The 17,097-nt window shown below is 44.6% G+C and overlaps 1 protein-coding gene across 2 annotated transcripts in view; it reads left to right on the top strand.

Annotated features, from left to right (window-relative positions):
- The window catches only part of LOC100300059 (neuroligin 4 X-linked), a 394,985-nt gene extending 381,614 nt beyond the window's left edge, over positions 1 to 13,371 (top strand). For both annotated transcript variants that reach the window (XM_059884058.1, XM_015461827.3), the window contains one exon: positions 9,590 to 13,371. In XM_059884058.1, the coding sequence (XP_059740041.1) occupies positions 9,590 to 10,436 (847 nt within the window). In that variant the 3' untranslated portion in view covers positions 10,437 to 13,371. The remainder of the gene's footprint in view (positions 1 to 9,589) is intronic.
- The last annotated feature ends 3,726 nt before the right edge of the window (positions 13,372 to 17,097 follow it).

Here is a 17,097-nt window from a genome sequence, read left to right as displayed (position 1 = left end):
GCAGGGACCTGGGGGTTAAGGCTTAAGCATGTCTTAATTTGATGGGGGTGCACTTCTGTGCATAACCCCTTTTAAAGGCAGGACAAATGCCCAGTTACATCAGGGAACTCAGATACATGGGTGCTCTTGGCAACTTTTGCCTTCCCTTGAAGCAAAGAACATTCCGTGCACTGTGGCCACGCCCATCCGTGATGGTAACAGCCTAACCCATCGTCACTCCATAATATCTAAACACAACATCGTGACTCACCTTTGTGACAGCCACCCACTTTCTATTTCTCTTACGTGTTTTGGGGAAAAGTTTTTACATGACTTTCTTAAATGGAAAGCTAGGATCGTTCATCACCCATTTAACAGAGCCATTAAAGAAAACTGAAAAATCCAAATAAAGCCATTAAACTCTCATTAGCTGTTCTCGCCTGCCAAAGGCTCTGAGATGAATTCTCTCTCAGTGTTATAAAAACAGAAAAAGAAAGAAAAAGGTAAAGGGAATTAATTAATGCCATCAGATGGTAGAGAAATACTTAGACCAAATGGGTACTTTAACCAGAACCTGTGGGCGACTAAGCTAGGATTGCAAATGTTGAGTGTTTGAAATGTTGAGTGTTTTTTTTTTTTTAAGGCACGAGTCTTTTTTTTGTTTGTTTTGGTTTGTTTATTTGCCGAGGACCAGCCCCGGCTGATCCAGGGTATTCGAAGGGGAGACGGCGTCGGCGACTATTTATATGCTAATTAGAGATATAGAGAACAATAGAATGAGGATAGCTCAGTAGGAAAATTCAGTGGAGAAAAGAAGCTGAGTAGCTTGGTTTACGCGGGAGACCAATAAAACTTCAAGACAAGAAGTTTGCACCACTTACGTAGGCCGCAGGCGCCCTCTCGAATAGCGGAAGGTGTCTCACCCTAGACACCTTCTCGAGTGGGTCTTAGAAGCCCAGGCATGATTAGTAAGCGTGGTGGGTTCCGCGCTCCAGATGGAGACTCAGCTGGAAGTTAAAGGGAAGAATGACATGGGGAGACCAAGCGCTGGTGAACAAGGCCCATAGCTTTATTTTTAACAGGGGCTTTTATACCCTAAGTTACACATAGAGGATAATAGGGGATGCAAAGTCAGCAGTCTTTGGTTCTTATCAAAAACCAAGGTTTCTTTCCTACAAATGTATCGTATACAAATGGTTTAGGTGATTTACATCATCTTCTGGCCAGAAGGCCTACTAACATTTTATGACTCTTGACAAGGACTTATCAACAAAGACTTACTTTCTCTAAGAGTAATTATTTCAAGGTTTGGCACCATCTTCCAAAGATAAAATTGCATTCCTATAGGGTGGATGTGTAATGGGTTTACAACAAAGAAAGAATTTATTACCTTAAGGGTCTAAAGTTACTAACACCAAGGCCACTACTTATTTTTTCTACATACCCACTATTAATTGATACATATTCAAGGATACAATTCAGGGGATGTGAAAACTTGGCAACGAGCATTGACTCATCAATGAAATCCTTTACTAGTTTATTCTGACAGTTTTTAACTCTCTGAGAGGCTCTAAGCTATTTGAATATCTTAAGCTTCCCGTGCCTCTCGAGGCTGGGAGACTGTAAACAATCGTATGCATAGCTGCAGGAGTCCGGGTAAACTTGTCAGGCGAGTTAGAGAGCCATCAGAGGGGTTTGGATTTAAACACTCCTAATTGCCCAGGAACTTTATTAATTGGAGCTGTAAGTTAACTCTTTGGCAGAGAGAGAGAGAGATGGTGGTAGGGGACAGCCCCCAGTAAAGTCAGAGGTGAGAGCACAAAGCAATAAAGTAGGCAGACTCTGGTTTTTTGGGGGAAAATGCTCAAGAATATCCGGGGGGACTCCTGAGGCTCGATCCCGCCTTTGCGTATGCCGAGCCTCCTTCCTCATGACCTTTGTCATGAGTGGAATGCCTCACCGGCTCCCCGCATTTATTCATTTAGGGAAATTGAATTACTTCTACGTATTGAAAGTGTTTATCTGAGGGAATTTGTTTACTCTTCTAGATCTATTTTAACTGTAATCAGAATATCAGGGTAATGCGTTGAGTGGTTTTTAATGCTGTAATTCCATTTTCTAAAATCACCGGGGCAGATGCCTGTGGTCCACGCCCCTCATCTGAGGAACGTAGCCTTGGAGATACAGAGTAACTTGGGCTTGATGGCTGCTCCAGGTCACTCTTATGGGCGTTAGTGGGGTATGTTTAGGATGCTTTGGGATTTCATAAAGTTGCTGGTGTACAAGACTAAGAAATAAGGATGCAGCTTGGAGGAATAGCCCCATCTTCTGACCGGAGTCCAAAACTTCAGGTAGAGATGTCATTGCAGTAGCAAGTTGAGACTGATGGATGGCCTTGGAAGTTAGTCTGAAGAATCTGGACTTTATCCAAGCAGGAGCTATTTTTGCTCCCGGGGTCCACGTGGAGCATGGCTGAGGTCATCCTTGGAGACGTTAATGCAGTGAGTTTTCACAACTCGTTTGAAAGGCCATTGGAGTGACTCGAGTCGTCTTCCAAAGAAGTTACTCAGACCTTCCTCTGACCTACAGCGCAAATGTGCAATTTCAGATGTAACTCGGGGAGGACCACTATTGAGTGGTGTCTGGTTAACCAGAAAACGGGAGACTGAGCTGATGGCACAGATGGTGACCGAGGTGTTTGCCAACGGATGACACGGCTTCACGGGTGGTCGCTAGTTAATTCTCTAAAAGACTTCAATTTATTTAACTGCTTACTTAAAATAGGATAATGGTGTAAGCGGCCATGTGTGGAAGAGGTATTCTTTTCACTAGGGGCTAAAAAGTGGTCCTGCTATGGAGAGTGTGGTACCATTGTCCCAATAAGGGAGAGGCATGGGGTAAACCATCTCTGATGTCTTGAGGGGTCTCACAGCTTATCTGATGTCCCTCAGGGAGCAGCCATGGGATAAACCATCTCTGATGTCATGAAGGGTCTCACAGCTTATCTGATGTCCCTCAGGGAGCAGCCATGGGATAAACCATCTCTGATGTCATGAGGGGTCTCACAGCTTATCTGATGTCCCTCAGGGAGCAGCCATGGATGAACCATCTCTGATGTCATGAGGGGTCTCACACCTTATCTGATGTCAGTCAGGGAGCAGCCATGGATGAACCATCTCTGATGTCATGAGGGGTCTCACACCTTATCTGATGTCAGTCAGGGAGCAGCCATGGGATAAACCATCTCTGATGTCCTGAGGGGCCTCACACCTTATCTGATGTCCCTCAGGGAGCAGCCATGGATGAACCATCTCTGATACCATGAGGGGGTCTCACACCTTATCTGATGTCACTCAGGAAGCAGTTATGGGATAAACCATCTCTGATGTCATGAGGGGTCTCACACCTTATCTGATGTCCCTCAGGGAGCAGCCATGGCATAAACCATCTCTGATGTCATGCGGGATCTCACACCTTATCTGATGTCCCTTCAAGAGCAGCCATGGGATAAACCATTTCTGATGTCATGTGGGGTCTCACACATTATCTGATGTCAGTCAGGGAGCAGCCATGGATGAACCATTTCTGATGCCATGAGGGGTCTCACACCTTATCTTGAGGCAGTGACTCTCAAAACATGATTGAATACACTTGACTATACTATCGACTGCTCCCCATGGGTGCAGAGAGAGCATGTGGTTCTAAGAATATTATGTCATGGTATCTGTCTCAGCATGTGACTGAGAAGAAAGGATTGTGCTGAATTGAAGCATGCTTAGATGTGATCACTGGGTGGAACTTTGGATCTGTTGAACCTTGTTACCAGCATCCCGTGTTCCTGGTTGTTCATCCCTCTGCCGAGATGAAGTGAATGCTTTGGCTGTTTTGCATTTGACCACAGCTGACAGCTCTGGCCTTACTTGTAGGCGTAAACCTACACATTTCTGGTATGGCACAGGCTCTTTGTTAAGCACAGAAAAACAATGTGGGGATGGTGAGTTAGCAGGCACTGAAGGCAGGGTAGGAGGGAAGGAAGAAGGAAGCTAGGAAGGAAGGAGGGAGAGAGAAGAGGGAAGGATGGAAGGAGGATGGAAGGATGCTCTTGTTGCTAGGAGACCGTTTCAATCATCCAGGTGAAAAGACTCTACTGAAACAGTGCTGGGGTCGGCGGGGACAGTGAAACCAGAACCTTTAAGTATTAAGCTCCTTGGAGAGCTCCATGATACATCAGAAGTACTGTCAAGGAAAGGTTAAAGTTCATCCCAAGGTTTACGAATATCACACAGACTGCAACTCTTTGTCACAGATTCCCACCTCTTTAGGCAGGACCGGTGACTAGAAATCTGGTGTTTGTCCATCAAGGACCAATGCAATTTGGCTTCTGCGTGTTGGATAAGAAGGGCAGAATGAGAGTCCCAGCAGAAGTCACGGCCCGTGAATGGTACTTTTCAAGTATTCTACTTTGAAGACTCAGAGCCTCTTGGAATTTAGAGTTGGGAAGGCACTTGGCCAACAAGCCAATGTATATGATGTAGGAAAGGCAAGCATATATTGGATGTCTGTCTGAGTATACTGGTGTAGGTCGAGTGGGCAGAAGAATGACATGCTTTGCATTGGCTTTCCGATGCCATCTCTACTCTTGACTTTGCTCACATCCTGTGGTCAATTTCTGCATCCGCTTTTGTGCAATCTTTGCAGAGCTCAAGAAACGGAGAAGATGGCTTTGAAACCGTTGCAGCCCAAGTCTGGTGTTAAAAGTGACCTTTGTTGTCCCGAAGCATTTTAAGCTCAGTGAGTGAACATCACTCCCTGCGGTACGGGATGGACCAAACATGATTCTTGCTGTAGGGGGTAATTTTCTTCTCAGATGTCTAAGGAAAAATAGTCAAGCACGACCTTGTTTTAGGGGTGAGGCAGACCTCATACCAACCTCCAGAAGAGCCTGTCAGAGGGGTCATTGGTGTCTGTAAAGAAATCGTGTTACCCGTCTGTCCCAAATAAAATGAGCCGCAAGACCCCGAACACGCATTTAACCGCCAGCTGCCAAGGTGGTGCTGCAAGTGAAATATGACAGGTGAAAATGGACCTTCAGAGAGAAGATGTGTTTGTTTCATTCTCTCCTTAATCATGCTAATCTTTAGTTTTGCCTGTGGGAATTAAACGACACGGTGTGCTGAAGAAAAGTCTAAAAAACAAGGCCCTGGTACCCCACGTAGAGATCTTGCTTGCTTCAGAGTGTTTGACACCAGAAAGCGATGAGCTTCCTTCCATAAGCGCCCAACATTTATCTCCGTTTAAGGCTTCTGACGGTGCATCGCCAAGAACTTTCACAGATTGTTTTGGGGCTAAAGCGTATTTACCTGGATTTTCAAAATCCTTTATTCTCTGAGAACAAAATAAATGTGTTTTCTTTACCTTTCAAATGTATACCAAATGCCGAAAAAAAAAAAAAAAAAGCCAAATATCTAACATAAACACTCTTTCCTAGATGCCAGCTCTTTAATAAAAGGTCAGTAGAACCAGAAGGCCTGATTCTGTGAAATCAGATCAATTCAAAAAGAGTACGAATCCTTGCTCCCTTTCATTGCTTTTAGAACAATAAAAATCAATTCTTACTCTCAGCCTTTTAGTTTTATTTTATAAAAATGTTTCCATGGCAAGTCCAATTAAATAGGAATTTTCCAACACTTTATTTCAGAAGACTCAAGTAAGAGAATGCGAGATGCTATATTGCATCCAACATTTTTTCTAAAACATGTAAAAGTAAAAGCACAAGGGCAGATTATTTTAGAATACATCAACGGTTATACATGAACACATGGATAAGAAGGCTTATGGTATATTTTAAATATTTTTTCATGTCACTAATAGGAGCACAGCAGTTGCAGTTTATTTATCTTGCATGCCACATATGTAATCATATGTGTAGGTCATATATGTATCTATCCATCTATCCGTGTGCATATATAGTATGCAGGAAGTCTTATAATACGCAGTGTGAGAAAAGGGAAAGTGTTAGTCACTCAGAGGAATCTGTTTGCAACCTCATGGACTGTAGCCCCTCCAGGCTTCTCTGTCCATGGGATTCTCCAGGCAGGAATACTGGAGTGGGTTGCCATTCCCTTCTCCAGGGGATCTTCCCAACCCAGGGATGGAACCCAAGTCTCCTCTGTCTCCTGCAGTGCAGGTGGATTCTTTACAGTCTGAGCCACCAGGGAAGCCCGGCATGCAGTACAATTTCATGCAATATATGCTGTCCGGAGAAGGCAGTGGCACCCCACTCCAGTAGTCTTGCCTCGAAAATCCCACGGACAGAGGAGCCTGGTAGGTTGCAGTCCATGGGGGTTGTTAAGAGTCGGACATGACTGAGCGACTTCACTTTACCTTTTCACTTTCATGCATTGGAGAAGGAAATGGCAACCCACTCCAGGGTTCTTGCCTGGAGAATCCCAGGGACGGGAGAGCCTTGTGGGCTGCGGTCTGTATCCACGTTATATAATATACATATTGTATGTGATACAGCATTTATTATATACAGTATAGAGTGAGCCATACAAGCTATGATACAATGGTATCCTTTTGTACAGGGCACACTATATACATGATGTCGTTGTTTGGTTACTAAGTCACGCTTGACTCTTTGCAACCCCACGGATTGCAACACGCCAGGCTTCCCTGTCCTCCACTATCTCCCAGCGTTTGCTCAGATTCATGTCCACTGAGTCAAGTGATGCTGTATCACCATCTCTAATGATAAACATACGAAGTACCGTCCATCCTGTGGTATACAGCGTATGTGAAAGTGAAGTGCAAGTGTTAGTTGCTCAGTCGTGTCCGACCCTTTGCGACCCCGTGGACTGCAGCCCGCCAGGTTCCTCAGTCCATGAGATTTCCCAGACAAGACTACTTGAGTGAGTTCCCATTCCCTTCTCCAGGGGATCTTCCCGATCCAGGGATTGAACCTAGGTCTCCCTCTTTGCAGGCAGATGCTTTAACATCTGAGCCACCAGGGAAGCCCATATAAGTATATATATGAAACATTTTATATAAGTATATAAAAATACACTATACTGTATACAAAGTATACCATGTAACACATATATACTGTTGTATACAGGACACTTTGACACAGCATAAACTATATGAAGTATATAATGTAACATATATGCTATGATACATACAATATGCTTTATAACAGTATGTATGATATACAGTCTACAGTGTATCACATAAACAGTATCATTATGCAGCATACACTATGTATATTATATACTGTACCATATAAGCTAGTACACAGTATACTTTTATGCAGTACGTGCTATATAAAGTATATAGTATAAGATCTGTGGGCTTCCCAGGCAGTTGCAGTATTAAAGAACCCACCTGCCAGTGCAGGATATAGAAGAGATGTGGGTTTGATCCCTGGGTCGGGAAGATCCTCTGGAGGAGGAAATGGCAACCCACACTCCAGGATTCTTGTCTGAAAATTTTCCATGGAAAGGGAAGCCTGGTGGGCTGCAGCCTATGGGGTTGCAAAGGGTTGGACACGGCTGAGCGACTAAGCACATAAGATTTACACTGTGAATATATACCGTTTATTATTTATAGTCTTCTCTGCCAGTTTGTAGGTATTCTGACGTATTAATGCACTCTTTCTATACACCAGGAATATTACGGCTTCCTCACTTAATTCCAATCCCAATATTCATATCCAGTTTATAGATCAGGATAAGAGAGGTTTAAGAATTTGCTCGACATCTCCCAACTTGTGAAGCGGGAGAAAGGCACAGCTTAATGTATGTTCATGATGTTCACAGCCTCAGACTGAAGACTAAAGCCCTCCCTATGGCAATGCCTGGATCTGTGGGTCAAAGGTATCACTTGAAGCCTGCGTGCCACCTGGGAATGTCTGCAGACGTTGGGTCTTCCACTGGAACCTTCTGGTGCCCCAGCCTTCTGGCACATAAGCCAAGAGGTGGTGGCTTTATAAGTGTGTTGCCAATAAGGCGTTGCCTGGAACGTGGAGGTTAGGGCACCCACAGCAGTAGACCAGGGCGAGCTAGGTCTGCACGCCACTTCTGAGAGTTCACTGCTCTCCCCGAGGTGACTTTTATCATGCACAATCTCAGGTGTTCCAAACCAGCAAACGTGAAAAGACAAAATCTGTCTTACAGGTCACTTTACCAAGCCTAAAAAAAAAAAAAAAAATGGAAGAAATTAGAGTATATCTTTGAGAGGATTCTCTTAAAAAAAAGCTGGGTGGCAACCATGTTTCAAGTACCATGTTCTGTGGAGAATCTTTCAATATTGATGATTGTCCTTCTGCCTGTGGCTGTTCATGTACATCACGGGGGATGTCAGGTTCATAGTTGCCGAAAGTGAAAGTTAAGTCGCTCAGTCGTGTCCCACTCTTTGCGACCCCATGGACTGTAGCCTACCAGGCTCCTCTGTCCATGCGATTTTCCAGGCAAGAGTACTGGAGTGGATTGCCATTTCCTTCTCCAGGGGATCTTCCCGACCCAGGGATCGAACCCGGGTCTCCCACATTGCAGACAGACGCTTTACCGTCTGAGCCACCAGGGAAGTCCGGACACTTGAAATCTATAAAAACCCTCAGTTTACTGCATCTTGTGGTATTTCTCCTAAAATCCTTGACTTCAGCGTGTCTAAAAGCACTGTCTTGCCAAACGTACGACATCAATGGAATGTTATTTGATCTTCACGTGACTCAGTCTTCAAAAGCTTTTCAAGTTATGTATGTATGTCTAATAGAGCTCAAACCGTGGATGCATATTTCTTATTTATTAACATTTTGTAATGACAGAAACCAGATTCTTTTTTTTGCATTTTTAACATATTTTAATTGTTATAACTGCAATATATATCCATCTACCTAAGAAGCAGTTCTTGAGGAAGAAAGAGAATGTACACATTTTGGACAATAATCTCCAAATCAGGATTTCTCAAGTTTAATACTGTTGACATCTGGGATGAAAAATTTCTTTGCTGTGAGGGTGGGGGGAGCTGTCCTGTGCCCTGGAGAGTATTTGACAGTCATCATGGTATCTACCTTCATTCATGGCACCATCCTTCATGTATAACAACCAAAAACATCTCCAGGTATTGCCAGATGCCCACCCCCGTCCCCGCCTTGTAGGGGGGCTGGTCACTCTCTGGTTGAGGTTAGTGACTCCAAAAGTAGTTCAGCCTGAAATGCTGAAAATTTTCCAACCAAAGTAGTTTAAATTTGAAATCCTGAACCATATCCGAGACACGTTTGTTTTCCTCCTGAAAAATCTCCAAGTTTGGAAGACAACTGGGTGCGTTAAAAATACAGAAATGTTATAGAAACGGTATCGTGTTTTCATTGGGACTTATTTTAAAGGTTAAGGTAAGAGGGGATTCTTCTATAGACAAGGCGGAATGGTAGGCACACGTGGATTAAACCACAGGGTACTCATTGGCACTTCGGTACTGTGTGCGTATCAATAAACACGTGAGATGATCTGACTGTCATTTCGTTTTGCTTGATTAAAATTGACTTGTGACATGCGGAAGAGTGTGACCTTCTTTTTTTCCTCTCTTTTCTCTCTCTCCCTTCTGTCCTCAGTGACCCCAATCAGCCTGTTCCACAGGACACCAAGTTCATTCACACAAAACCCAACCGCTTTGAGGAAGTGGCCTGGTCCAAGTATAACCCCAAAGACCAGCTGTATCTGCACATTGGCTTGAAGCCCCGCGTGAGGGATCACTATCGAGCCACGAAAGTCGCCTTCTGGCTGGAACTGGTCCCACACCTGCACAATTTGAATGAGATATTCCAGTACGTGTCTACCACCACCAAGGTGCCCCCTCCGGACATGACGTCCTTCCCCTACGGGACCCGGCGGTCGCCCTCCAAGATCTGGCCCACGACCAAACGCCCGGCCATCACCCCAGCCAACAGCAACCCCAAGCACTCCAAGGACCCTCACAAGACGGGGCCCGAGGACACCACTGTCCTCATCGAGACCAAACGGGATTACTCCACCGAGCTGAGCGTCACCATCGCCGTGGGGGCGTCCCTGCTGTTCCTGAACATCCTGGCCTTTGCCGCCCTCTACTACAAGAAGGACAAGAGACGCCACGAGACCCACCGGCGCCCCAGCCCGCAGAGGAACGCTGCCAATGACATCGCGCACATCCAGAACGAGGAGATCATGTCCCTGCAGATGAAGCAGCTGGACCACGAGTGCGAGTCGCTGCAGGCCCACGACACGCTGAGGCTCACCTGCCCGCCGGACTACACGCTCACGCTCCGCAGGTCTCCCGACGACATCCCACTCATGACCCCCAACACCATCACCATGATCCCCAACACGCTCACGGGCATGCAGCCGCTGCACACATTCAACACCTTCAGCGGAGGCCAGAACAGCACAAACATACCACACGGACACTCCACCACCAGAGTATAGCTCTGCAGTCCCCTCCTTCCCCTCCCCGCCCTCTTGCCACCCCGCCCCCTGCCACGGGAAGAGGGACAAAGAAGCACCATCTCCAAACAAGGAATGTGTTTCATCCCACTGGCTTAAGACACACACACACACACACACACACACAAACCCCAAAAGGGCAACCATTGTGTCTTTACAGACCTCCCATGCTGGCATTTCCCGGTACCACGAGATCAACTTTCAACCCGACGAAATGTGAAACGGTATCCATTCGCTGTCACAGTTCTGCTTTTAAGACCCACCACCATCCAAGCCGACTTGAGCGCGACAAGGACGTCCACGAATCAAGGACCTGGGCGTTTCCAACCGTGACCGTAGAAGCTGACACCTTTCTGGAACTCAGCCAGGGACACTAATTCTTTTTTTTTTTTTTTTAAATCACAGTTGAAAAAAAATAAATAAAGTTCTTTATGTGCCACACGACAGATGGCTCTCCTTAAGTGAAAAACAAACGAAAAGAGTCTGTGGGCTTTTACCCAGCATACAGAGCAGTAATCCAGAAAAGAAGGAAAAGTAGAATTTTATTATTAAACGAACAGACTATGCAGTTACATACCTAGAGTTCTGTGCAAAGAGATGTTTTGCCAGCCTGAACTATATTTAAGAAACTTTGTAAAAAAAAAAAAACAGAAAGAAAGAAAATGTATATAGCTGTGAGTTTAAACAAAACGGAGAGAAAAAACAAAACAAAAAAAAAACAAGCAAAAAAAAAAAAAAACGCTTTTATTGGTGTTTTCAGTTTGAAAGAGCTTTTAGCAAGGTTGTGCTTTCTTCATTGTGGTCTGTATGTATATAAATCGGTATATACATTAGTCATATCACGTCTGTTCCCTCCAAGACACAGAGGGGCTTCTTCTTCTTAAATCCTTGTGGCCAACAGACACGGGGTTTTCTAAGGCATTTCATTTGTAAGAGGATATGGTTGTCACGCGGCGGACTCTGACCGTCCCTGTGACCGGGCTCTCTCCCCATTTTTTTTTTTTTTTTGTTTTTGGGCTGGAAAGTGCATGCGACGGCATTCTTAGAAGACTGTTTTTTTTTTTTTTTTTTTTTTTAGGCAAACTTTTATTTTTGGGTTGTTAAAGACTTCATGAAGTTGCAACCGCTCCCCCACCCCCCGCAAGAAGGATCCCCAGCGTGGAGTCTATTTAAAAGCTTGTTGACTTAGATACGCATACGCATGCAGAGAAATCGCAGGGCCTGGGAGGGGAGGGTGTGGGGAGCAGAATACAAGTCTCGTTCTGTAGCTGTGGCTCTTTGAATCTGTTAAGGAAGAGTCGCTTCCCACACCCAGGGTCCTGCCAAAAGAGAGAAAGAAAGCTTGTGTTTGGTGGGCCGGCGGTCTGCTGAGTCAATACATCTCTGTGTTCCCCGGCAGCTGCAGAAATACCTGTTCAGCTTAGCTAATCAGATCGAGGGAGGGGGCATGTGTCTTTCCTTTCTGGTAAAAGCAGTCAAGTCCATTATTTATCAGTAAGCGGGGTTTTTTTTGTGGTTGTTGTTGTTTTTGAATTCTTTGGATCATTTATGGGGTAAAACATTACGCTTGTCTGAAATGGTTATCTTTTGTGCATTTTGCGTATCCGTCACTGATCCGGGACTATCACAGACAGGAGACCAAGGAAGGGAGAGAACACTCCAAGGGCTTTGTGTGGGTTTTCCAGGAAGTTAGAGAATGGCTTGACTGTCAAGATAACACACGGAAATATTCAGCCATTCTTCACTGATGAGGTGGGGATGAGAATCTCGGCGCCTCCGACACCAAGTCATTTTCTTATGGTCGTTTTAGCTTTCCTTAAGGGATATCACGCAGGTATCGTTAAGTCGAAGGAAAATCGATAGCAACCACGGTGACTTGAAGTTTTGGCTTTCAAAAACCCATCGCCAAGCCAGGAAATAGTAGCCAAAGATGGGATGTCTTGGGGCGTGGTTATCAGAGCAACTCAGCTAAGGTGCACGTTCTCAAGAAAGACAGTCCAAATTCCTCGTCCCTTGGTACAATCTTTGATTACCGGAACCCCTAGACTAAAACTGTAACAGCACTTCTCCAAAGTCTTTGAAAATGACGGCCCTCCACCCCGCAACCCCCAGAAAAACAGAGTTCTTAGGAAGTCAGTGCAGACCGATCTCCCAGCAAATTCTGCTGTTCATCTTGGTTCAGATTTTAAGAGTGAGTCTGTGTACGTGAAATGTAATCCCAACTTTGCACAGAGTGAAGTGCACACTCCTGCAGCTCAGAGGTGTCATGGGTAAGGTTTTCGATCATCCTGTGTTAAAGCTCCCGTCAGACCATTTCTGCAAGCCATGTATTTATTACCCCAGCTAAGTGACCACAAATAGGCTGTCCAGGAAGTTACAGGGGAAGTGGCACTCGACAGCCGTGTGGGACCGGTCTGTTTGTGATGTGAATTTCAGTATTTGTTTAGTATTTCCAATCGTCTTCTGCTAGCAATATGCACAGTAATGTATCAGGCTTGTGACATTTGGATAAGGAAAAAAAAAAAAGAGTTCTTGTTAAGTGAATAACTTTAGCTTTTACAAAGGGTTATGATCAAAAGCAATTTAATACACCTTAAATGATATCTTATTTCTACATGGAAAGAAGTTATAGAATCTTCATAGAGTTCTATGAGAATAAAATATACTTGCTATCTATAAAAAAGAGAAAACTGAGAAAAAAAATAAGTTAAAAAAAAAAACTTTCCTAGGCTTTTATTCTTGAACTTCACTGGCACGCAGGGTTTAATGGTTTCTCGGATTATTATTTTGCGATTTTGTTTTTGATTTTGCCTTAAGTAATGATAGAAGATATATATGGCTGGACACATATGTATAAACTTTTCAGCAGCATTTTTAATAATAAAATATCACAGTATTTTCTAATGCTTTGTGCAAATAATTACGCGTCCATTCTTTTTTTGGAGGTGGCCTGTCGTATTTCTTTTCTCGGCTTCAGACGTCTTTCTCGCTTTCAGGGCTAAACGATACATTCGATGTACATGATCCGTGGTAAACTCAGTCGATTACGGACCGGTTTCTTGTGGTTTGTCCTGGGGAACAGGTTTTGTGTCCCCAACAGGGACATTTCTCTTGGCCTGACGCTGAACGTGGGGGCGGGGGTGGGTGCTCCGAATGGTGAAATTGGTAACAAGAGGGTATTTCCTGAAATGAAACACTTGAGTTTATTACTTTGACCTCAGCTTCTTGTGTTGCTGGGGTTTGTGTTTGCCATCATGTCTTAAAACTTTCCAACAAAGAGCCTCCTTTGGGTATATGTCCGACAGCAAGAGGTTTATTTGAATACAACTCAGGAGGTGAAAGTCTAGTATCACACTATCAGAGCAAATCTGTCCAGGCTTCCCATACACTGGGGCTTCCCAGGTGGCTCAGACGGTAAAGAATCTGCCTGTATTTCAGAAGACCTGAGTTCGATCCCTAGGTCAGGAAGATCCTCTGGAGAAGGGAATGGCAACCCACTCCAATGTTCTGGCCTGGAGAATTCCATGCACAGAGGAGCCTGGCGGGCTACAGTCCATGGGGGTCACAAAGAGTCGGACACGATTGAACGAGTAACACACTTCGCTTTGCACCTGGCTGTTGTTTATCTTAACAACTTATTGACCACAGACATACTAACACACCTTTTGTTACCCGAAAGCTATTGACCGGAGACATTTCAGTATTCACTTACATAACAAATCGCCAGCCACAGGTATTACTTTCTGGACAAACCACCCCCCAGTCAATGATGGATTAACATCCTCAAGAGGCCTAGGGGAACAGGCATGTAGAGTATTTCTGTTTTAAAACTAGAGGCGTTGAGAGTCAGGAAGGTTAAGCAATGAGGCAGCAGAAAAACTTTAGATTCAAAGGAAGATGGTGTGTTCATAGCCCAGGCTCTTCACCAGTAAGGAACCCAGCTCGGACTTTTAACTCAAGCTCATGAGTGTCGTGACGACATTAGCTAATTATCAGACAAAGGAAGGCAGCAAAGACTGTGAATGCCGTATTCAAACTCTGAAGTTTTTTCGCATGTTGGATTCAGCTTCTTTGCTAAATGAGAGGTGCACAGGACTTATATGTGCATGCTAAGTCATGTCCGATTCTTTGTGACCCCATGGACTGTAGCCCGCCTGATTCCTCTGTCCGTGGGATTCTCCAGGCAAGAATACTTAAGTGGGTTGCCATGCCTTCCTTCAGGGGATCTTCTCAGGCCCAGGGACTGAAATGAACCCAGGTCTCCTGCATTGCAGGCATATTCTTTACCATCTGAGCCACCAGGGAGACCCTAAAGAAAAGAAAATCTCTAAAAAAAAAAAAAGAAGAAGAAAAAGATCACTATCATGTCTCTGTATCTTGAGAAAACAGATAGCATTACACTTTAAAGTGCTTTTCATGTGGTCATAACCCTCACCCTGATGGACACACTGTGGGTGCCCTCTGTGTATGTATCGAATTTTGTAGAACGTCGGTTGATCTGAAAACACAATTTTTATCAATTTTCCCTGCCGTTTTATGCACAATTTGGAGGTTCATTTGAGGTCGTTAAACATTCGCAATCTCACTTTTGCTGGAATGGCATTTTAAAAATGCCGGCGATCCCTGCCTTTCGCCGGAACGAGTGAGGATAGAAGATGAAATTTGGAGTAGGAAGGTTGCAGGGTCTAAGGAGACACACGAGGAAACGTTATAAATAATTTATCACATACGACGGGAAGCTGTGTGCCTGCAACCTGTTTGGCGGAGGCCTTCTAAAACCATCTTTGGAAAGATGTAACAATTGAATGATATGAATGCAGAGAGAAAACCTGTTCACAACCAAAGACGCTCCTATAGCCTCCACCTATCTGTGAGGCCTCAGTAGGTGCTTTGTGGAGTATGTGTTGTAATAACCCTGTGAATCCCAGTACACTGGAGTCATTCTAATGGGACTATAGGAGGAACCCCATTTCCCCAGACTTTGTCGTTACTGTTGAGTGTCTCAGCCGTGTCTGGCTCTTTGCGACCCCATGGACTGCAGCACACCAGGCTTCCCTGTCCTTCACCATCTCCCAGAGTTTACCCAAACTAACGTCCATCGAGTCGATGATGCCATCCAGCCATCTCATCCTTTTGCCTTCAATCTTTCCCAGCATCAGGGTCTCTTCCAGGGAGTCAGCTCTTCGGATCAGGTGGCCAAAGTAGAGTTACTCAGTGTCAGAAACCATTGTCTGATTGTCCAGTAATCTCCATGTCCATAGGTCTGTTTTAAAAGCCCTTCTGTGCTTCTCATATTATTGGAAGAATGATGCAGAGTGGGACTGAGACCTGATCCCACGTTCTGAGCAAATCCCTACCTTTGTTTAATGCTGCTGCTTAGGAAATATGCTTCCACTTTTAATATCTCTGCTCTGTTTACACGCAATGTTTTCCCTCGCTACGTCTGCTACTCAAATTTCTATGAACCAGCTTGATTCCAACAGGATAAGAATTTAACAGGACCTGTGGCTTCCCTTGTAGCTCAGCTGGTAAAGAATCTGCCTGCAATTGGACAAATGTGTCCAGTGTACCAGCAGAAATACGATACTCAGTCATGTTTTTGTGGGAGACCTGGGTTTGATCCCTGGGTTGGGAAGATCCCCTGGAGAAGGGAAAGGCTACCCACCCCAGTATTCTGGCCTAGAGAATTCTATGGGGTCACAAAGAGTCGAATACTCGAGTGAGCAACTTTCACTTTCACATGGTCAACTTTAGGGGTTTCCCAGGTGGCACCATTGGTAAAGAATCCGCCTGCCAGGGCAGAAGATGGAAAAAGATTCATGGGACTTGGGTTTGATCCCTGCGTCAGGAAAATCCCCTGGAGAAGGAAAAGGCAGTTTCCCTCCAGTATACTTCCCTGGGATATACCTTACAGTCCATGGGGTCGAAGAAGAGTCGGACACGACTGAGTATACATGCATGCAGGGTCAACTTTGACATCGTGGAATCCCGTTTTAATTCTACACCTAATTGGTACCCGTCACATAATAAGATTTCATTTTCTTTCAATTTGCTTCTCAATCGCATTTAAATGTGTCCATTGTAGCAGCAGAAATCCTGTAATATTGTTTTCAGATGTGTCTGTGTCCATGTGGGAGCTTATATAAAATACTGTGTAATGTGGAGAGCTAAAATTCTGCATTTTGCATCAATTATCAGGGTAACCAGGAAAAGTAGCAATCTGTATCTTGTCTACAGAGAATATATGCAAAAGAATGTCAGCATTGGCTGATCTGGGTGTGCTAGCCAAACAGACGAAAATTCTCTTTATAGAAAAGATAGCCAGAACTTCCCTTGGGAGTCCGATGGCTAAGGCTTGGCCTTCCAATCAATGTACAGGGTGCGGGGTGGGTCCTGGGTCGGGGAACTAAGATCCCATGTACCCCCTGGCCAGAAAACCAGAACATAGACAGCAGTAGCAATATGGCAACAAATTCAACAAAGATTTTGAAAAGGGTCCACATGAAATTATCAAAAGATAGTGGATGACTGTTGTTGCTCAAAATAGTCCCTGGAGATCTCATTCCAGTATTAGGCTTATGAGAAAAATGGACAATTTGCAATGTTCCGATGCTGAATAAATGGTCTGCAATGTCACAATTAC

The sequence above is a fragment of the Bos taurus genome, chromosome Y (assembly GCF_002263795.3).
Source record: "Bos taurus isolate L1 Dominette 01449 registration number 42190680 breed Hereford chromosome Y, ARS-UCD2.0, whole genome shotgun sequence".
In the NCBI taxonomy this organism is placed as follows: domain Eukaryota; kingdom Metazoa; phylum Chordata; class Mammalia; order Artiodactyla; family Bovidae; genus Bos; species Bos taurus.
Note: the sequence above shows the minus strand (reverse complement) of the source record. Positions and strands in the feature narration are given on the sequence as shown.